The sequence below is a fragment of the Aspergillus costaricaensis genome (assembly GCF_003184835.1).
Source record: "Aspergillus costaricaensis CBS 115574 unplaced genomic scaffold BO79scaffold_12, whole genome shotgun sequence".
Classification (NCBI taxonomy): Eukaryota; Fungi; Ascomycota; class Eurotiomycetes; order Eurotiales; family Aspergillaceae; genus Aspergillus; species Aspergillus costaricensis.
In genome coordinates this window covers 877,184-896,960 of record NW_020291812.1, presented here as the reverse complement: position 1 = coordinate 896,960, position 19,777 = coordinate 877,184, and the positions used below count along the sequence as shown (strand labels likewise).

Here is a 19,777-nt window from a genome sequence, read left to right as displayed (position 1 = left end):
AGAAAGAAAGTCTCGCTGTTTGCATTTGCACAAGAGAAGCATCCAAAGTGGTAGATGAATGAAAGAGATCAAATTTACACTTTTCCATTCCTCCGGCGTAAAAGTCAAAAATGTAGTAATGTAGGACATAGCAATAGGAGAAGATAAGTATAAGAAAACAAAAATATTCGAGGCTATAAGTCACATATATCTATCGTGGGAGCACGTGGACAGGCGTATGATGAAACATGGCATAGGATAAAGTCAGGTAAGGGGTGGGTGAATAAGTGGTAGTAGTAAGTAGTAATAGTAGTAGGTGTTTCGACATTAGACAAGCTTTGTAGACGGGGTATGTGCAGTGAGCAGTGGATAAGTCATGTGCGTAATGGTGAGCGATATAAGATAGTAAGTGTTCAGGGGGCTAGCCCATGCGCTTGCTCTCGTTTATTCGGTGGTACGTTCGTCGTGTTGGGGAAAGGTCGCGAGTAGGACTAATTATAGGATCACGCAGGGTCCCTTACGCCGGGTCTGGCGCTTTTTGTCCTTTCGACGGTCCTGCCGATTGCCACCTTCCCGTTTGCGATCTGAGTCGGAGCCCTTGGAGTTTCCTTGCAAGTCCTTTCGGATGATCTGTCGGCAGAGGTCAATGAAGACTTCGTTGACGTTCGCTCGTCGACGGGCCGACGTTTCGTAGTAAGGAGCGTTTCCCCAGGTTTGGGAGAGGGCGAAGGCGCGCGCGCGTGGCACGGCGCGGTCCTCTTCCAGGTCGGATTTGTTGCCCACAATGACGATGGGAACTTTCTCATCCTCCTTGATGCGGATTATTTGTTCGCGGAGCTCGGACAACTCGTTCAGCGAGGACATGCTCGTAATCGAGAATACGAGCAGAAACCCTTGGCCTTGTTTCATGTACAACTCTCTGGAATGCGATCCAACGTCAGCAGGGGGCCCGAAATGGCAACGGTTGGTAACGTCCCGTATAAGTGGGCGGGGAGGGGGAGGGGATCCAGGGTGGGCGCATTGTTTACCTCATGGCCGCTAAGAAGATGTTAGTATTAGAGAATTTGAATGCGACCGTGTCCACGGAGACTTACTGAACTGTTCTGTTCCTGCAGTGTCCAGTCTGGATACAACAGTCAGCTATCTCCACTAGCCGTAGTGATGTAATTGCGCTATGGAATAAATGCGCTGCGCACAACACATACATTTCCAGAATACATTGCCGGCCCTAGAAATGTCAGTGACTATCTCCAGACAAGGACGAAGCCAAACTCACATCCACGTCGATCTGCTTCCGGTATGAATCCTCAATTGTCGGGTCATAACTCTCAATCCAGACATTTTGCACGAATTGAGCTACCCAGCATCAGCGACCATGACAGAGAACCCGACAAGTATATGCGACCAGGAGCATACCAGTAAGACAGCTCTTTCCCACACCTCCTATTGCGCCGACAACGGCCGATGGTCAGCGGTGCACCTTTCTCATAGTCTGTCACAGAAGTATGTACCCACCAGCACCTAAAACGACGATATGGTATTCCCGTCTATGATAAATCCAGTATGTTAGCGACTGCGGCGACCTCCGATCGGTTGTTTGTAGTGGAATAGAAAGTCCGGGGCGGAGCTTACTGGGGCCGCATTGGAACGGTAGCCGCGTATTCGGCGATTGAAAGAGTATGATTCGATGCGAAAATGAAAGAGTCGACTCCGATAGGCTTCCGGTAACTTCTAAGCCAACAATTATATTGTCTGATCCTGGGGCGGAATCAGTGGTCGAAGCTGGAATGTAGACTAAACCCGATCCGAATGCTGCGACAGATGAGGGTCGAGTCTCGGTGAGGGTATCGAGTGGACGGTGGATTCAGGTTCAATGCGCGCCGATGATTTGAATTGAATTAAGCAGATTGGGGAATTTGGGGGTTGGTGGGAGGAGGGAAGGAGGTGGACTGGACTCCCTTTGAGGGGGGTGGGCGGGGAGGAAGTGCTGGGAGAGCAAGGGCAGCAACACGCGATCCGTTACATCGGTCTCAATGCCAATCAATTCCCGACCAATTCCCCGGGAGCTGGCAGGATGGAAGCGCCAGAAGAAGGGACGGTCTGAAGCAAGGCCGCGCGGGAGTGGAGGTGGAGAGCAGAGGAGAGGAGGGAAGGTAGGGAAGGATAGCTGCTGTTGAACAGATCGGTCGGTGACTTTTGGGGGAGAGAAAAGACACTAGTAGTTTACTAAAGGACGAGAGAGAGGATGAGTGAGTGAGTGAGTTGAGTGAGAGCCAGACAAGCAAAGCAGAGCAGAGCAGAGCAGTAGCAGAGGAGCAGTAGGCAGAGGCTAAGTCAGCGAACACGGACTGGTTCGGTTTGTGGGGAGGACAGGAAAAGGATCGGTAAGTTCCATTGAAGAAGAGCAGCAACAGAGAAGAACGTCGAATTTGGCTTACCGACAAGCACAACAAGATGACGATATGATGCAATAACGGCCTAACGGAGAGACAATCGAATCAATTGCTGTTTCTGAGATATTTCTTTTCTCGGTTTCGTCTTTTTCCTAATCCCTGAAGACCCCCGTTGAAGAACTGCACGAGAGGGAAAAGCAAAAAAAAAAAAAGTCAAAAAAAAGTAAAGGCACGGCAGGGACTCTCTTCCCAAATTGCGGCGGTGAGCCTCGAATCGAACGGCGATTTGTTGTGCGGCCGACTCTGGATTAAACCTTAAGCCCCTAGTACAGTCGAGGTTAGTTAGCAGCTTGATGGCTTGGGTCCCGATGATCCAGAACGAAAAGAAACAAGTAGATGGATAGTAGAGCAAGAGCAAGGTGCTGGCTGTGGTGTTATAAGCTAGAGAGGGAAGTAGTAGTTGACCCCCATCTTGACGGGCATCACTTTCGAGGGCAGAGAAAGAGAAAAGAGAAAGAGAGATAGAAGGGAGGGAGGGGGGCAGAAAGAGATACAACACCATCATTCGATTTCTCGAGTCTGAGATCAGATCAGATCGTATCAGCCTCTCTCTCTCCCTCCTTCTCTCTGTCTCCCTCTCTCATTCTCTTTCTCTTTCCATCAATTCCCTGCTCCTTCGCCCCCCCTCCGTCCTTCTACCTCCGAATTGGCAGGAAACCGTAGAGGGTAGCAACTGATCACAGCGGATGGGGGCAGAAAGCCCAGCGCATCCATCCATCCATCCATTCTCCCTCAAGAAGGGGGCGGGCGCGGCATGGCTTGGCCAATAATTGAATCTCGCTCCCTCCTTTATCCCCTGATCCGGTGGATTTTTCTTCTTCCTCTTCTTCTCATACAGTAGTCATCTTTCTTTGCCGCCCCCGAGATCTGCAGCCCTGATGAGCTCAGCAGAGCCTCGCAGAAGGGGAGGATGTGGCATGTTTGAAGGGGTGGGAAGAGAGGGAGGTGTGTGGATTGGTAGAATTGGAAGAGTGGGTGTGGGTTGGAGGAAAGGATGATTGATTGAGTAATGGAGAATGATGGGGATGACAGGATGGACGATGGAAGCTGAACCTGGATTATTCCCTCTTACCTTACTTCGAATTCTTCAGCGCCAACACACACACTCTTACCCTCACACTCAGCTTCACATGCACTCAGCCGGGCTCCAATTGCTACTAGATACCTAGCAATGTCTCAGAAACAGGGAAACGGGGAAATCATCAAGACTAGTTAGCCGCTGCAAGGACGAGGAAAAAATAAAGCAGATAGATAGATAGACGCCGGACAGGCAGGACGGGCCATGGCGACTACTGATCAATAAATATTAACTGGATGTGCTACTATCTAACTAGAAACTAGCAATAGTACAGAGTACAGAGTACAGAGTACACCATTCCTCTCTCTCACTCTGTTGTGAGTCTCTCTATCTACAGGAGAGACCTCATGAACATCGCTCACAAAAGTCCCAAAACCCACATCCGTCTTGCCCCGAGGACAAGCATAATGATCGATCTTCTTCTTCCCCTCTCATGGCAATAATATCTCTCTCTCCATCATCATTGTCACAAGAAACAAACCCCCCTTCTCATACGATGCCATGCAGGTTATTCATCTAAGCCCCAAAAATTACCTGTCAGCAGCAAGCCCAAGCCAATAACCAAACATCCCCTTCCTAGAAGTCAAAAAGGAAAAGAAGAAGAAGAAGGGCAAGAGAAAAAAACAAAAGGACATCGGGATGTGCCCGATTCCAGGAACCGGAAGCAGATTCCGACGCCAACTCAACCCGACTCAACTTTAGTCTGCCAGGGACGGAAGCACCCCCGAAACTAAGCGGGAGGCACCATCGCTACTCATCAGCACTAGACCTAGGGCCACTGGTAGACTGGATTGTTAAGTCCTGAGAGATAAAACGTACGGACCACCGCCACCGGACTTCCGGTCCCCAACTTCCGGGAGGCAGGCTGTCTGTGTGCCTATCATTAATTTATTATATTCTGTAATCTATATTGGACCGATGTGCACGCGCATTGATGGTGCGCTAGGGCAATCAGACCATCCATATCTCATAAACCACCTGACCGGGGAGGGAGGGGGAGGAGGATGGTACGGATACTTGGGCGGTTGTATCAGCATGATTGAAAGCCAAGCTGATGTGTCACATTGGAATAATTATTTTCTTTGGGGGGGACGAGCTGCACAAACATTGGTTTGGGTCGTGCTTGGTTGCTGGAAGTGCAGATGTGATGGGGGACGCGTTGGTCTATGCATCACATGTGGATGTGAGGCGTCGGGGACGGGAAGAGCAAGACCAGACCCGACACTGGGACCATCTCCCTGCATATGGATCTGAAGAAATGCGCTGCTGCTTGATACATATGACGTATGTCACTGAAGGGGTAGGGAGCCGATCTATCATGAATCTATCTAGGCAACGAAGTAGTACTTCGTATTGAAGTATCCATGAAGGTCATTGGAGTCTGCCAGCTTCGAGGCATCCGGACTGCGTTGTTTCGCTATTGTCTTTGTGGAATTTTTGGCGGTGTTGAGGTTATATCAGACGCTGATATAGTGTGTGTGCTGTACAGAAAAACAATCAAGGCTAAACAAACATCTTTATAGGCAAACAATTATACAAAGTAAGGCGAACAATGATCTTTGTCTATCGTATCGCGATCTGCTGAGACAGTCAGATCCGCGAGTCGAAACACGCAAGCTGTCAAACTTGGCGATGGTGGGTATGAATCTCCCTCTAGATTATGCGTGTCTTCATTGGTGCAGAACCTCGTACTTCATGCCGGTACATATGTGCCCGCGGCACCATTAACCTTCTCCATTAATGTCCCTTTCTGATTCTCGGAGCTGTACCGCTCCAGCGCTTCGAAGACATGGCTGAATACCAATTGGTCCACATCACGCGCCCACAAGAAGTCTAAGTGCTCATACTGCGGGAATTCCTTGGCCACGGTCCCCCGGGGAAGCTCGGACAACATCACGTTAATATCAACGAGACTATCGCTACCGCCATACAACAGGACAATGGGCGTCTTAATGTTCTTCGTCGGGTACTTGACCGGCTTGTAAAATCGCTCACTGGCAACAATACTGAGTGGCGCATGGATTTCGTCATCGTAGAACTGGAAATTCCGGTGTCGAATGATCTGGAACCAATGGACGACCGACTTGGTGCTAGTGAAGGAAAACAGATGCAGGTACCCTGCCAGCTTCTGCCAGCGGCTGATATTCTTGCATCTCCAATTGAACAGGCCGCGAAGTGACGTGTCAATGATCCGAACAAAGATAGGTGGGTAGAGAATCGTCTGCCACATTGTCGTCGAGCTTAGGATGCTGCGTCTGCCAAACAGCAGAAACAGGAAGTTCGGCGAAGCCTTCATGAGCGAATCCACAAGATGATTGGGGAGGCCTGTCGGGGCCATTGCCGGCGCCAGAGCCACAAAGACATCGATCTTCTGGTTCAACAAAGGATGAATGGACAGCGTCGCAAACGCCTGTGCCGTTCCCTGCGAGAATCCCACGTATGACAGGGACGGCTGCCCTGTCACTTCCAGGATATACTTGATGCTGTCTGGGATATCATGGAACGAGAACTGATCGATCGAAAAGTCCCAGAACTCGTTCGACAGGGGCGAGTGCTTCACGGACTTCTTCGAGTACTTGTTTCCTCTGTTATTCCCCAACCACACGTCATAGCCCCTTTCAACCAATTGAAACGGAAGGCATCGCTGCTCCTCCGACAGACAGACCCAGACTTCACTGCACATCATGAGACCATGGTGGAGATAGACGACCTTCTTCCTGATGCTCCCTTCACCCTGGTTGACTTTCCTCCCCTCCTCGCCCTTCCGATAGGGCAGTCTGTGCAGACCAAGCAGATATCCATCCCCCGTCTGAACGATATGTTCCTCCGCCTCATACCCAAACAGCGCGCATATATCCGTGAAGTCCGACGCCAGAGCAACCGACGCAGCCACCTTCTCTTCCTTGCCACGTTTGGCCGGGTCATCTGGAGGAATGAAAGCGTTGAAGATATTCTTGGATCGATCGTAACAGAACCTAATGATAGGTTCAGCTGCGCCAGTTAGCCCACTACCCCTTTACACTACCACCCCAAAGAACGTGAACACACTACTTACGCAGACAAAACGTGATAATATGTATAACCCATTCCAGCAACACCAGAATCAACGACCCAAACAGAGCCAAATATTCGAACCAAAAAAGCCGTCCAATGACCGGAACGCGCGCCATGACGATAAGACCAACCCTCCTATTATCACACAGGGATGGGACAGTCCGCAAATCAACCACGTAGATTAATTATCACCGGTAGTAGCAGTAGTAGTAATGAACCATAATGCGCCGAAGCAATACTTCCATAAACTCAGACCGCATGACTGGGAAAAAAGAAGGATAGGATAAATCAAGCGGAACGAGCAAGCAACCTAAGTCAGGTTCCACACGCCCCCAGACGTCATGGGGGCCCCTTCTTCTTCATGTGATGGCTTACCTAATCCGGGGCAACGCCCGTTTGGTTGAGTTTGTTTTCCGATTTCAGCAAATTACTATCTCCAGATGTCCGCCGCCGCCGCAGACCGGTGTTGTTCCTAACTTGTTATTATTTGGCTGAGCAATTCGGGCCTTGCCTTTATTGTTCGCCCAAAATGCCGAGTTCCTGCCAAGAGATCAGTATGTTGGATCCTTTTATCTCTCCTCCATGTTCTTAAATTGCGGCTTGGATGTTCGGAAACGTATCCACGAACGGATATTACTACCACATTCAATGTCCCTTCTCCTCCCAACTTCAGCTATAATGCCCCGGTTCACACCTCTCTAACCATTCTTATATTAATTGATAGGAAACGCCCTGGCGCAATGTCTCCAAGAATCAGACTGCATCATGGTTCAACGGCGCTCGCCCCGCGAATGTCTGACTGAGCCGTACGTCGACGAACTTCCCATGCGATGCCAGCAATTGCGGAAGGGGTTTAGCGAGTGCAAGTGAGTCATGACCAAAACACATCCCTCAAGGTCTTCCCTCCCACAGTCAGTTGACAATATGCCTCATCTTCAGGCGCGGCCTCATCGACATGCGCAAGCGGTTCCGCGGAAACCAGCCTATCTCGGTATCGACGACGGAAGGCGGCGGCTCCAGCACGTCCCAGCAATTATATGCAGGCAAGCCGGCGTTTGAGACGGTCAAGGAGATTAGCGGTGATGAGGTGCAGATGGATCCGGAGAAGACTCGTGGTCTGTGAGGTGTGGGGAAGGGGGGTTAGTTATATTCTGGTGTTGTGGGTGACAGACACAGACTGGTTTCCCTTGCGCGCTGTAACATCACGTTCTCTGTGCTTTTATGTTGTATTCGCTGGCATTTGGCTTGGAGTTTGGTTGATTGATTGACTGTTGGGACTACTTCGCTCATGTGCCCGTGCCTTGATAGTGTGTATGATTGTCGGGTTACGGGTATTCTTACTTTCATGCTATACTACTAGATTGTACATATGCAATGGATGGGTCTGTCTGTACGCAGACTGACTTGGGCATTCTACGCTGGGTCGTCCTTTCTTAAGACGTGCATTGTGCAGCAGATTTCATTTACTGATCTTTCAGATGATACATTACTTTACTGGGTCTTCTTGACCTTGGCCGAGGCGGGCTCCGAGTAGAGCCACACGAACACAAAGGCCAGGAACCCGCCGATCACAGACCACAGGCCGGCGATCCAGACCCATCCTCCGCTGATCTTCCAGCTGCGGGGGTACTCGTTGTGAGCGAAGTGGCGGACAGTCACCTCGTGCTTTTCCTCGATGTTGGTGAGGAAGGGGCGCTTGTAGTTGACCCGGAAGGAGAAGATACCGTGCTGGTCAGGGACGGTAAACTGCGTGCTGTAGATGGTGCTGTTCTCGGTGCGGGCGGTGGGCTCCAGCTTCAGGCGGTGGAAGGGGGATAGCATGGTGAACTCGAGCTGCAGGGCATCGTTGGCGGGCACCTCGAAGGGGATGTACCGGTCGTGGCTGTACTCGGAGATCTCAATGCTGAAGACCTATAGGGACACGTCAGCAGGGGTTGACAGCTATGTTGCGGACTGGTCAGTAGGCACATACGGTCTCGTTCTTGATGCGGTAGATGGTGGGGTTCAGGTCCTCGGCAGTAAGGTCGTCCTTAGCCAGGTGGTGCTCGATCTTGCCAACCTTGAGGACACCGGTCTCCTTGAAGGTCCAAGCAGTCAACTGCTTGGCGAACTCCTGGTTGGCCGTGCCGGTCTCCTTTCCGTTGGGCGCCTTGACGGTTGCGGAGAACCACTGGTCCTGGAGACTCTCAACGGAGCCGAGCAGGGTGAAGCGAGAGGAGGCACGGGTCTGCATGGCGGAGACGAGAGCCAGCTGAGAGCCGGTGGCCCAGACATCCTCTCCCGCGGACAGGTCTTCCTTGGGGTTGTAGCTGTAGGCAGTCGCCGGAGCGCGCAGGATAGGCGCAATGAGCGCGTGGTCGCCGAGAGTGTGAGGAGCGGCCCTAGGCAAAGCAAGGACACCCTCTCCGTCGAAGAAAGCCTTGGTATCGGGTCTCAATGGGCCGGGGCGCTGGAGGAGAAGGACATCGTGCTTTTCGGCCGCGGACAGGGTGTCGTAGTTGAAGTGGTCGACAACGACGGACGAACGGTCGGTAGCGAGGTGAAGATCGAGTTCCAGAAGCAGCGAGCTGACGGCGCTGGGAGTGGTGGACTTGCCCGAGAGCGCGAGGAGGACGTTACCGTCCTTGTTCATGAAGTCGACGATGTTCTTGGGGCTCAAAGAAGGTCCAAATCCTGATCACTCGGTCAATTGTGTGTCCCTGTAGCATAACATCCGAATCCAAAGTCGCAGCTAACCTTTGGACCTAGGAGGCAGGAGAAGAAGGTGGTCGTAAGCCCTCTCGCCCAGGTCGAAGAGGGAGAGCTTGTCACTCTTGGGAGATTCGAAGACGAGGTCATATCCACGAGCTATTGCATATATCAGCACAACGCCAATTCCACTCAATTATAAATTCTGCCCTGCAGAATACATACTCTCTAAATCACTCCAGAAAGTAGAGTAGAGATCCTTCTCCGATCCATCCTCCAAAACAACGAGCAGACGGTTCCCCGAACTACTGAGCGCATGTACAACAGCCAAGAAGCCAAACAGAAAGAGGGAGGAAAGAGACCACCGCATATTGAGTGGCTAATTTTCCGCACAGCGGAGGGAACAAACTGAGAAACAAAATATCCCGACGAGCGAACCACAAAAAGAATGATGGTTTTGTCGTTCGATGAGAGCTCGTCAAAAAGAAAGAAGTACGTAGTAGATACATACGTAGACACACACCCCAAACGGGCGACGTGTTTGGACCGAACGCCAAGACCCGGCAAATCCACTTTTGGCGGCTTTCGTCACCTTCAATCAACCTCCATCGATTCGTTTCCCCTCGCCCGCGTCGCAATCCCCGACTTCAATTTGCCCTACCTCTCCGCAGGTTCAATTAATCCCCGGCCTTAATTGCCCATAGAGGATTCCATCCGCAGATTGATTATATTCATTCTGTTCCGCTACCGCCTCACACACCCGAACACCTCCGCAACGAACAAGAAAATCCTTTAACAATGTCGACGCCTCAGTTCTGGTCCACGCCTCTCCGCTACCTCCGCTGGGCTTCTCACGAACGTCCCGCCATCTTCTACTCCCTTATTATCGGCTCGATGGGCCCCGTTGCTCTCGTCGGTTTGCCCCCGCTTAGACGTGCCTTGGGTGACGTTGACCCCGAGACTATCCCTATGTCTTATCCTAGTATGTTGCACCCCCGCTTCCACTGACGACTCTTCAATTCGGCCTCTGCCTGTCTTGGGAAGTTAGTAGTGTATACTGACATGCTCGCGCCTTGCGATTGATAGTCCCCGCCGGTCCCCGCACATTCCCGAAGGGTTACGATGACGAGTAAATCCACTTTAACCTCGGATATAGCGATATGGAAAGGATAGGTAGGATGGACGGACCGATGGGCAGGACCGACAACTAGCTCTGCATTGAATCATGGGCAACGTGCGACTCCGGCGCGGATAGAATAGAAAGAAAGGGAGGCTGGCTGTTCAATCAACGAGCAAGTGATCGAAGGGCCTCGCTTTGTCCGGAAGTAGCCTTGATCTGGGTATTTGGGTATTATTTTTTTCCTACGTGTGCATGTGCCCCTCCGCCTTCTTCCTGTCGGGCATGTTTATACCCATTGTGCTCTTTGGCAGGGAGGGGTGAGGTGCTGTGGGTGGGGTTTAAGATGTGTGTGTGTGTATTTATTGTATGTGAAAATGGTTACAGAGCGGAGTTCATAATTTTATCTCTTTTTTTTATTCATTTTCGGAATTCTGTTTGTGCTGGTATTATGAGTCTGGTCTTTGTGGTAAGAGGTATGACCATGAGATAGATGCGTGATGGCCAGTGGAATACTGCGCCGAAAGAAGCCTTACTGCGCCGTAAGGGACCATTGAACTTGATGTACAGGAGAAAAGACAAGAGCCAGAAAACAAGAAACCGAGACATGAAAATAAACATAGTAGATCAGAGAAGATTGAAGAAAACAAAACTCCGAATTTGAGAAACCTAGACATGATAACGAACATAGTAAAACAGAGGAGAATGTAATCGAAAAAGAAGTAGCAAAACAAAGAAAAGTCCGAAGCACAGAATTAAAAGACACTGCTGTAGACAAACAGTACAGCCAAACTCTCAGCCATCGTGCTGAGTATTATGTCCGTGGCTTTAAACATTGACATTGGAAGACATGAAGGCAGGGCTCGCATAGTTTACCAAGGTAATATCTCCTCCACTTAACATCTCGGGATATGTCTGTATAAAATCATCGAAAGCCGGTATCACTGGGTGCTCGGCTTCAGTTCGCGCCGTTGAATCATCCTCTTCATCCCACTGAGGCGGGCTGATGAAGCTGCTTTGAGAGTTATCCGATGACAAGTCAGGCTCATGGACAGCGTAGGTCAGCTCACTCCGGGGCTGACTAGAGCTGCGATCAGGGGATATTTCCAGTGATGGGGAGTAGGGAGATGCGAGACGCTGGGTAACTATCTGGGGATTGTTCTCCGGCAAAGGGTTCTCGATAAGTATCTGGGGGATGCGAGGCGTGTGGATTTGACGTGTCTCCATTTGAATATTGTCCCTGTACATTAGGGGCACAGCAGGGTTCATGGTATGCATAAGAGCTACATCTTCATGTGCAGCCCTATCTGCCAGCCAAGGGATGTCATGCTGATTGACTTCACAACATGTCAAATAATGTAAATCGCCCCATACTAAGGGGTTGAACCGCGATCTGTTCCGAAGTAGGTTATCAACCAGATGCTTTACAGCATTCTTCAAGACATTCAGGCGGTTTTCGACGAGTGTAACCTCGTCTTGTCTAATGGGCAGTAAGATGAGGTTGGTCTGGGGATCGGTTATTGGAAGATAGGCATTGCCACCAGCATTGATGGCGCGGTAGAAGGCAGCCCCACCATCCAAAGAACGGTATGTCTTTTTTTCAGCAATGGAGTTGCCTAGCCACTGCTGATAAAATGCTTTGGCCATCCACATGTAGATGTCTCTATCATGTGGATCAGCGACGGGGTGGTTGAGGATGTTCATTTCTATCATCCATTTGTCGTATTGCAGATCTCTATGTTTTCTCTCACAAAGCTCACGGATCTGACCAGGGAGCAAAGCGTGGCCCTCAACCGTCACGTAATTCCAGCGGCCAACAATATGAATAATACTTTCTTTGAAGATCGTGGCTGACTGGATTCGTACGGCCAGGTTCACCCAACCGATCGGGTCATTCGAGATAGAATAATACAGCTCCTGCTCGTAGCCCTCCAGCGCTGCGCCGAGGATAGGAAAGATATAATCTTCCGCCTCGATCTCCGATGCTAGCTCAACAACTCTCCAACTGTTGTCAAGAAAGTTTTTCTCCGGTCCATCATCGTGGAGAACTGGCGGCAGCAAATAAAACATCCTAAAGATGTTCTCCCAACACCGACGGGTTTTCATAGGCCAGACTGGGATGTAATCCACAGCCTGAAAACCTCTGGTTTCACTCGTAAACTGACGGGGCACCTGTAGGTGCTCGTTAGAATCCCAGCTGACACAGATATACTCTGATCATAGGGCGTCTACTTACCTGAAGCTGGAAGACCCCGAACTTGTGGGCAGCTTCGCCAATAAGATAAAGATTATAAACACCCAAATTATCCATTCCCTGGATATGTGGCAGTGGGGAGACTTCGTTTGGCGGTCCTAGCAGGCACCTCAGAACCCTTGAGTGTTCGCAGAGCCTGTTCGAATGCAAGCGGTAACCATCTGGGTGGATGGTGAGCTTAACGTCGCCATCAGTGTACTGCGGAAAATCCAAGACGGACATAGTTGATGCAACTGAGTATATTCTCCAGATACTTGTCGCTAAAGCAGTGCGAGAAGCAGTCTCTGGAAAGGTGCAGAAAGAGAATCATGAGCATTATATAGCGAGGTGGCCTTGTGAACGACGCCGAGAGACTAGAAGTGACTGATTGCATCGTTGCCTTGAACTTGCTCGGTGCTTCACAATATACCAGTCCGGACCTCTATTATAAAAGACACAAGTGTTATATGGTGAATGGGTGAACAGAGGCCAACTTCGGTGCGTGTTACAATTCAAAATCACTGGCACAAGTTGGAACAAAAGACAATGTGAGAGGCGGGCTTCCGTATTGGTAGTTGCATATAAAAGTTATATACAAGGAACGGGCTTTCACTCGGCATGCCGTCGCAATCGATACGAATACACAGCTTGTTCCCCACGTATTGAAACACGGTACACAATGTGCTGAAGGCAATTGAGATAAGGTGAGAGCATCATTACAAGCAGATACCAGCAATGTTGGAGTCACGCTGCTTCAGCAAGTGAGATTCTGTGATTTACATCAATTAGCTTTCTGTGCATACGATTCGGAGAGCAAGGCAAGGCATGCAGACAGTCACTTGCAATTGGACAGCGTTTAGGGTGCGCGCAGGCAAGGGGTCAAGTACAAGATAACACACTGGCTTGACTTTGTAAGTCGATTATTATACCCTTGGGTCAATGCGAATAACCATCGAAGAACCAGCGAACCACAAAAAATAACGCCGTATATGCTCATATCTACATATAGCTCGTGAACAGCATCACTGTATATCATCAAAAGCTCCCGGCTGATATTTTCCTGAAATCAGTTGGCGCTCCATCGGACTCAACATGTAGGAGATGGTCGAAAAACACCGATCGAAGAACGAAGACTGTGGCACAAACGCATGAGAATTCCACAACCAATACACCACAGAATAACCAGACAATGGAAACCAAAACCCAGCAAGGCAGAAAAGAGACAAAGCACAGCAATGGCTGGAATTACAACAGACAAAGCCAAAATGCCTCCTCGTAAATCCATCACGTTATAGCTTGGGTCGACCAAGCTTTACACCAAAGAAAAAGACGGCCGTGTGCCTCGCGCAATGGAGCGATAACCAGGCCAACCAAGAGCGCGAGGCAACGTCTCCATGGACGTTGGGTGGAAAGTCAAGAGTATATCAGAGATAAGATGGATGGATGTCCAGGAGAAATAATATCCGATGATCCAAGGATGTGGCTCCGGTAGTTGCAAATTGTTTCCGACAAACGATGATGCACGCTGTTCCTTCCGGTCTCATGTTCCTATACGCAAATAAAGGAAGATTGGTCCTTCAGGGCTCTGAGGATAAGCAGAAGTGTGGATATATCTGCAAGATCCCAGGTACGATATAGACTGTTAAGGACAAAGGGTTCATAGTATATACGCCCGTAGAAAGCAGACATTGACTTTCTTTACCTAGTCCGGCGAGGGGCTTCCCCGCCTCTGGCTGGTTGTGGCCTATTGCGGTCTGCCGGAGGGTATGATGCCTCAGGAGTGTATCTGGGATCCATTCCTATCCGAGGGTCCGGGGCTGTGGTAGTAGGGTAAGGGATCCCGGTGGTAACTGGAGAATAGTCCTGTTCGGTTTCATAGCCAGGCCCGGGATACCTGGGGGCATTGCTCCTTCCATTCTCATAAACATAGCCAGGGCCATACGTGTATGACGACGGGTGCATTTCAGCAGTCACCGGAGGTTGGCTGGAAGTAGTGTAGGGGATCTGACCACTAGGGTAGGGGTTCGGGGCAGATCCATAGGGTGAATGGTTGGGGCCGGTGTAAGTTGATGCAGGAGGGTACGGGGGACTTTGAGTCGCCTGGTACGATTGTGCATATGGATCCACCGGGAATGGCTGAGTAGGGGGAGGAGCTGAGTAGGCAGGCGGAGGGGATGGCCCTCCCTGCTGACGTCCTTCATGAATGGCAGACACCGGGTAGGACGCCGCGGGCATGCTGGGTGCCTGGGAATAGCTTAATTCTTGTTGGTAGCTACCTCTGGGATAGCCCTGGTCAGCCCGACGTAGAACATCGGCCTCCCACCGAGCCGAGTCTTTTTTGAGGTCAGCAATCATTTCCTGCAGCACAAGCCATTTGTTAGTCGGACACGTTCTTTTTCGCCTGGGGAATACCACAAAACCAAATACAACATACAGAGGTGAGATTCCGGTAGGCGCGAATGAAATAACCCTGACGACCCTGTTTCCCATCTAGTCAGTTACTGATTCGTCCAGAAGGCAGATCCCGCCCATATGTTCGCGTCATTGTTCGTATAATCTTAGAAATTGCATAGGAAAAGCAGCGGGGCACAGACATTGTGGTTTCCGGGTCTTACGAGCGCATCATTTCCAAGGTAACGGCAAATGTCTGCTTGGATGACTTCCCGGCTGATACCATCGCCAGGAATGAAGTATTCGTTTTGACGCTCCGGGCGCCCCTCATATCCAAGACGGCCAGTCATTTTTGTTTTTGTTTGTTCCAGGAAATGGTCTCCAGTATTAATGTAATTATAGGCAACGGGTCCAAATGGCCAAATGAGGTCCGGGAAAATCAGGAAGAGCCGACGGGTCCAGAGGAAGGTGGTGGCAGATGGTCTCTTTTAGGGAGATGGGGGGTTGATTTGAGGGGAAGAAGAAACAGCACGAAGTACAGTTCTATGAGACAGCGTCCGGAAACTCCAAGGCTGAGAAATAAGGCTAATCCGACTTTTGGTTGACACAAGCACACATGCAGAACACGAAAGGCGACTTAGAAGAGCGGTGGAATCCCAGGGTTGGTTATATGGCTCTTGCTCCGAGAGAATAAAAGAAACAAATCCCGGTAAGAGCGTGTCTTGTCCACGGAGGTTGTCAAGGATGGATGCAAGGTATATAGGTCACTTCCAGCATTAAGCAAGTCGCAAACGAAAGAGACAGTAACGTTCTTCAATAGGTCCGGTGGGTGAGGAAGAGACGAAAGAGCTCAACGTGTGAATGTGAACTTCGGAATGATGGAGAATAATCTCAGATGAATATGAGAAGAGGGAGATGAAGGAGAAAAAAGGCCTTTAATTTTCTCCTGGGTGGAATCTCCGGTTCTTTTGAACAGTGGGTGGATTGTGTATTTTCACTTCAATGCTCCCGGACACAGACTCTATTACCTTTTGAACTGGCAGGGAATAACCAGGCCAGAGGGGAAGAGAGAGAGGGAGGGAGGGAGTGAAGAAAGGGGAGAGAGGTGTGGAGGAATGAGGGAAGAAAGAGAGAGAGAAGCAGGAGAGGTTTCGGAGTCGGGGGGGGGTGAGAGGAGGAGGCGGGAGGAAGAAGGTTTGTATGGGAGGTTACGGCGGCGAAAAGAGAAGGGGGGGGGGAAAAGAGAAAAGGGAAAAAAATGAGACAAGCCGGGGAGGAAAAAAAGATAAGAGGGCGAGAAACCTGCAGGGCGGGCGGCGAAAGAGGAGCAGCGAGCGACTAACTAGTCTCGTAAGTACTTAGTAGTAAGTTAGTTACTGTGTATCTAATGAATGACAAGACACAAGAGGGAAGACTAAGGAGGGGGGGCGGGCAGCCAGTGGAGTATCGCGAAGGTGAAGCTGGCCGAGGGGGAATGATTGGGATGATTGGGCTGTTGGGCCATCTTTGGGCTGCCTGGCCATGTCTGGTGCCACGACTGACTCCACCCAACCCGACGATTAGACCCTCTCCGGCAGCACGATGAGCGCGCGATGACTCCCACTAGAAACTTGCATCGACTAATGAGGCGTAGCCGCCGGGGTCATGGAAGGCGATGGTGCAGACGATTTTCCTGCCCCTACCCGTGCGGCTTGATTGTGAATAGTATGGATGATGGATAATATTATTATTGCTGATGCAGCTGGTGGGATGCTGACGCTGACCCATGGGCGATGATGATGGGGATGGCGTTCGAGGATCTCCCCTATTAGGGCGGCGAACTGGTGGAAAATAATTCTTTTTTATTATTATTTTCAATTTTGAATAGATTTCATAATGAATATTTGGTTTCTCTTAATGGAGGGCATTGATTCAGTGAATAATATTATCATATATTCTCTACTACTGATAATTAATTAAAAGCATTAACCAATAATCAACAACATGAATCTTGTCTTATATCGCTATTATCTTTTATTTTATTCTTTGAATATGCTCATAGTAGTTGTTGCCAGTCAGTCCCATAGTTGGGTAGATACTAGATATCTATTATTTACTAAGACTCCTACATATTCCCGAAGAATCACGAGCCACGGTTGATTGAACCGCGGAGAAATTCTGCCCGTTTGGGTGTCCGGCGATGGATCCATGGATAGCCGCTCAACGGTAATACTACTAGTAATATCATAATTGCGGGCAGCGATATAACATGATACGATATTTAGATAGCCTCATTATTATATGCTCCCATTCAATAGTAAGCTAATAGTTCTCAGCCTACTTCTTGCTGTTCCTGTACTGCACAAGTAATGCTTGCTTCCACCCACCAACCAGATGGATGCACGACGGAGAAGAAGAACCTTGCAGTTACTTACCTACTTTGTATCTCAACGGTTCCCCCGGCTCTCGTCGGTCTGCCCAGCGTTGGATGACTCAGCCGCAACTACACACAGAAAGGGTTCATTCCCAGTGGTACGGAGGACGGAGTACCGGCACAAATAATGAATTGTGCGTCCATGTTGTTAATTGCGGTGACACTGATGATGATGACAGGAGGCTGCAGTTGAAACTATTTGCTGCGAGGCATCAAAATGCATTCAGGGATATGTACGGGGTAGTATATCAGAACCATTCAGAGTTATTGGTTAAATTGTTACATTGACTGGGCGCTCTTGCTTCTGTGCACCTGCACGACTGAGAACCTCAAAGCTACTGCTACCTTTTTGACCACATATCTTTTATGATTGCTGCACATATTGAGTCGTTAGCGGCTGCCTGCCCTACGGGAATCACCCCCAGCTTGATCGGCTTGATGGAGGGGATGGGGAGGGGGCTGGGCTGGGTAACTACCCAAACCAAAGTACCACAAAGTAAGAGGCTTGCTACGGAACTGCTACTTCTCTATACCCATGCAGAACGACAACGGAAGTACTACCAACTCCATCGTTAGTAGAGAAAGGAACTAGACTAGGCACGGAGTACTCCGTAGCCCAGACAAGGGTTTTTCACGTCGAATCGGTCGCATCTGGTACCTGCAAGGTAGCAACTAGCTTGCTCACGCAGAGAGGAAAAGTACAACTAGTCGACTGGGTACTTTGTGCTCCCGCTCAATCTGCAACTAAAGAACCCAAGGATCTGTCGCTGCCGAACCCGTCCTTGTCATCAGCCAGTCAAATTGGCGCCCGGGGTGGACACTACAGGTTGGGCAGGAATGCGTGGCGGCTTTGGGCATTCATCCGCCCGTTTGTGTCCCTGCCACTAGTAATCTAGTATCTCTCTTTCAAGCTCTCTCTCTCTCTCTCTCTCTTTCTTTTGCCCGCTCTCCACTCCCACCCAAGGAAGGTTACCCTCCTCAGTCACTCAATCGTTCTCCTCCTTCAGGATCATCCTCGATCCTCCATTCAAGTGGGCTGGGGATGGGCAAAACCCATGAATGAGAACTTTCCATTCATCCCGCTTAGAGCGCTGGATGGGGGGCGTTTCTTGTGATGGCTGGCTCGCTTGTTTGGTTCCCGGTGGAAATTCCAATCTTGGTACTACTACTAATTTAATGTGGTGACTTGTGAGTCTATCTGACAGGGATCTATATGAGTGAAGCGGAGAAAGGTGTGGGAATCATCCCACTTTGGTATCGATCGAAATGAGATGAAGAATACACAGTAGAGAAGACTTCTCGGTGAATCTAGAAGATAACAAATAATTTTATTATTCAAAGCGGAAGAAGTAAAACATGGAATGTATACCAGAAATTGAGCGAATAGCAACAGCATCTCGTAATTCTCCTTCCACAACTTCGTATCCCTCTTGGGTAGTCCGAACTGTAAGGATAGTAGACAGGAGAGTACGTAGTACGTTTTCACAGTTCACACACACACACACACCCACAGCCCCCTCCTCCCCATAAAGCAATCTGGCAAGAACACTTGACCATCCTTGGCCAGCTGCATGATCGACCATCTCGGTTCCCTTACAGAAACTGGTCGGATGTTCCTTGATTCGCGACCACACCCTCAGAGGGTGAACAGCCACCGACGGACCTACTAGTAACTAACCGGTCTTTGCGGTCTCGAAGCATGGCATCTGGCTTCTGTAACACCATCAGATGCTCCCTGTTGCCTTCTTGGGGTTTTTTAACTTTGCTTCGCGCGGCTGTCACCCTCCTTCACACACACACAAAACCCCCATCACGCCAACTGTGTCCCGACATGGAGTGTCACACACTTTCCCGACCCATTTTCAGAGTCCGACAGGCGACAAGGCGTATTTTTTCCCACCACCGAGGGGTCACCATTCCCAATAGTATAGTATAGTATCAGCATGGCGGTGAGACCCCATGTACCAAGTTTTGGGGACCCATCCTTTGCTCGAATGACATCCGTCCAGGTGTCTACTTTGTCGCATGGTCTCCATAGTGGCTGCATCAACCCTATCGAGTTCGCAGGTGAAGAAAAAGAGGCATACATGCTGTACTTAGTGATCATGCATATGCTGCCTGCTCAAATCAGATCACAGTTAATCTCACCGAAGACTCATGCATTGACATTAATAGTTTGAAAAGCATGAAGCGCCATGGAGATATTGCTTTCTCAGTCAGTTTTACAGTCTGCGCGGTCTTGCAGTCTGGAAAACTCAAGGCTATCGAATGATATTGTTGCCTTTATTTGACAACTGACTCGGCAGATGCCTCGAGTAAGACATCTAGAGGGGGCAAGAGAATGGGTGCCCGACATTCTGTTTTCTGTTTT

The 19,777-nt window shown here is 49.8% G+C and overlaps 7 protein-coding genes across 7 annotated transcripts; 2 read left to right on the top strand and 5 right to left on the bottom strand.

The window, feature by feature from the left end:
• Window positions 1-301: 301 nt before the first annotated feature.
• Window positions 302-2,039, bottom strand: BO79DRAFT_10236 (putative RAS small monomeric GTPase (Rsr1)). The gene is made up of 8 exons (XM_025677874.1): window positions 1,612-2,039; window positions 1,495-1,526; window positions 1,396-1,422; window positions 1,256-1,335; window positions 1,185-1,207; window positions 1,074-1,102; window positions 1,008-1,017; window positions 302-898 (listed from the first exon to the last, which is right to left on the bottom strand). The coding sequence occupies exons 1-8, from the start codon at window positions 1,620-1,622 to the stop codon at window positions 475-477; spliced, it is 636 nt and encodes a 211-aa protein (XP_025540869.1). The 5' UTR covers window positions 1,623-2,039; the 3' UTR covers window positions 302-474.
• A 2,952-nt stretch (window positions 2,040-4,991) lies between these two features.
• On the bottom strand, window positions 4,992-6,835 carry BO79DRAFT_286970 (sterol esterase). The gene is made up of 2 exons (XM_025688528.1): window positions 6,566-6,835; window positions 4,992-6,501 (listed from the first exon to the last, which is right to left on the bottom strand). Exons 1-2 carry the CDS (start codon window positions 6,678-6,680, stop codon window positions 5,204-5,206), a joined length of 1,413 nt encoding a protein of 470 aa, XP_025540868.1. The 5' UTR covers window positions 6,681-6,835; the 3' UTR covers window positions 4,992-5,203.
• Window positions 6,836-7,017: 182 nt separating this feature from the next.
• BO79DRAFT_208685 (PET191 family protein) lies at window positions 7,018-7,949 on the top strand. The gene is made up of 3 exons (XM_025682446.1): window positions 7,018-7,118; window positions 7,289-7,430; window positions 7,504-7,949. Exons 1-3 carry the CDS (start codon window positions 7,094-7,096, stop codon window positions 7,685-7,687), a joined length of 351 nt encoding a protein of 116 aa, XP_025540867.1. The 5' UTR covers window positions 7,018-7,093; the 3' UTR covers window positions 7,688-7,949.
• Window positions 7,950-8,004: 55 nt separating this feature from the next.
• BO79DRAFT_171655 (dolichyl-diphosphooligosaccharide-protein glycotransferase) lies at window positions 8,005-9,740 on the bottom strand. Its single transcript, XM_025679597.1, has 4 exons — window positions 9,478-9,740; window positions 9,301-9,411; window positions 8,537-9,237; window positions 8,005-8,475 (listed from the first exon to the last, which is right to left on the bottom strand). Exons 1-4 carry the CDS (start codon window positions 9,620-9,622, stop codon window positions 8,056-8,058), a joined length of 1,377 nt encoding a protein of 458 aa, XP_025540866.1. The 5' UTR covers window positions 9,623-9,740; the 3' UTR covers window positions 8,005-8,055.
• A 131-nt stretch (window positions 9,741-9,871) lies between these two features.
• On the top strand, window positions 9,872-10,763 carry BO79DRAFT_208683 (NADH:ubiquinone oxidoreductase subunit NDUFA3). Its single transcript, XM_025682445.1, has 2 exons — window positions 9,872-10,234; window positions 10,339-10,763. The coding sequence occupies exons 1-2, from the start codon at window positions 10,051-10,053 to the stop codon at window positions 10,383-10,385; spliced, it is 231 nt and encodes a 76-aa protein (XP_025540865.1). The 5' UTR covers window positions 9,872-10,050; the 3' UTR covers window positions 10,386-10,763.
• Window positions 10,764-10,796: 33 nt separating this feature from the next.
• On the bottom strand, window positions 10,797-13,162 carry BO79DRAFT_263719 (uncharacterized protein). The gene is made up of 2 exons (XM_025686705.1): window positions 12,582-13,162; window positions 10,797-12,541 (listed from the first exon to the last, which is right to left on the bottom strand). The coding sequence occupies exons 1-2, from the start codon at window positions 12,843-12,845 to the stop codon at window positions 11,198-11,200; spliced, it is 1,608 nt and encodes a 535-aa protein (XP_025540864.1). The 5' UTR covers window positions 12,846-13,162; the 3' UTR covers window positions 10,797-11,197.
• A 931-nt stretch (window positions 13,163-14,093) lies between these two features.
• BO79DRAFT_10185 (putative transcription factor RfeG) lies at window positions 14,094-15,768 on the bottom strand. The gene is made up of 3 exons (XM_025677870.1): window positions 15,197-15,768; window positions 15,037-15,081; window positions 14,094-14,960 (listed from the first exon to the last, which is right to left on the bottom strand). Exons 1-3 carry the CDS (start codon window positions 15,341-15,343, stop codon window positions 14,301-14,303), a joined length of 852 nt encoding a protein of 283 aa, XP_025540863.1. The 5' UTR covers window positions 15,344-15,768; the 3' UTR covers window positions 14,094-14,300.
• Between the last annotated feature and the right edge of the window lie 4,009 nt (window positions 15,769-19,777).

Bases quoted from the DNA above. Each gene is read 5' to 3' on its own strand.
- BO79DRAFT_208685 (XM_025682446.1), top strand. From the start codon at position 7,094: ATGCCGAGTTCCTGCCAAGAGATCA. The intron at 7,119-7,288 runs GTATGTTGGATC...ATTAATTGATAG, and splicing joins GAGTTCCTGCCAAGAGATCA to GAAACGCCCTGGCGCAATGT. The intron at 7,431-7,503 runs GTGAGTCATGAC...CCTCATCTTCAG, and splicing joins AAGGGGTTTAGCGAGTGCAA to GCGCGGCCTCATCGACATGC.
- BO79DRAFT_10236 (XM_025677874.1), bottom strand. The intron at 1,336-1,395 runs GTATGCTCCTGG...GATGCTGGGTAG, and splicing joins GGGAAAGAGCTGTCTTACTG to CTCAATTCGTGCAAAATGTC. The intron at 1,208-1,255 runs GTGAGTTTGGCT...TGACATTTCTAG, and splicing joins GGAAGCAGATCGACGTGGAT to GGCCGGCAATGTATTCTGGA.
- BO79DRAFT_10185 (XM_025677870.1), bottom strand. From the start codon at position 15,343: ATGACTGGCCGTCTTGGATATGAGGGGCGCCCGGAGCGTCAAAACGAA. The intron at 15,082-15,196 runs GTCTGTGCCCCG...GATGGGAAACAG, and splicing joins TAAGACCCGGAAACCACAAT to GGTCGTCAGGGTTATTTCAT. The intron at 14,961-15,036 runs GTATGTTGTATT...CTTGTGCTGCAG, and splicing joins CCTACCGGAATCTCACCTCT to GAAATGATTGCTGACCTCAA.
- BO79DRAFT_171655 (XM_025679597.1), bottom strand. From the start codon at position 9,622: ATGCGGTGGTCTCTTTCCTCCCTCTTTCTGTTTGGCTTCTTGGCTGTT. The intron at 9,412-9,477 runs GTATGTATTCTG...TATATGCAATAG, and splicing joins TTTCTGGAGTGATTTAGAGA to CTCGTGGATATGACCTCGTC. The intron at 9,238-9,300 runs GTTAGCTGCGAC...CCGAGTGATCAG, and splicing joins CCTGCCTCCTAGGTCCAAAG to GATTTGGACCTTCTTTGAGC.
- BO79DRAFT_208683 (XM_025682445.1), top strand. From the start codon at position 10,051: ATGTCGACGCCTCAGTTCTGGTCCACGCCTCTCCGCTACCTCCGCTGG. The intron at 10,235-10,338 runs GTATGTTGCACC...TGCGATTGATAG, and splicing joins TATCCCTATGTCTTATCCTA to TCCCCGCCGGTCCCCGCACA.
- BO79DRAFT_263719 (XM_025686705.1), bottom strand. From the start codon at position 12,845: ATGTCCGTCTTGGATTTTCCGCAGTACACTGATGGCGACGTTAAGCTC. The intron at 12,542-12,581 runs GTATATCTGTGT...GAGCACCTACAG, and splicing joins GTAGACGCCCTATGATCAGA to GTGCCCCGTCAGTTTACGAG.
- BO79DRAFT_286970 (XM_025688528.1), bottom strand. From the start codon at position 6,680: ATGGCGCGCGTTCCGGTCATTGGACGGCTTTTTTGGTTCGAATATTTG. The intron at 6,502-6,565 runs GTAAGTAGTGTG...TAACTGGCGCAG, and splicing joins TATTATCACGTTTTGTCTGC to CTGAACCTATCATTAGGTTC.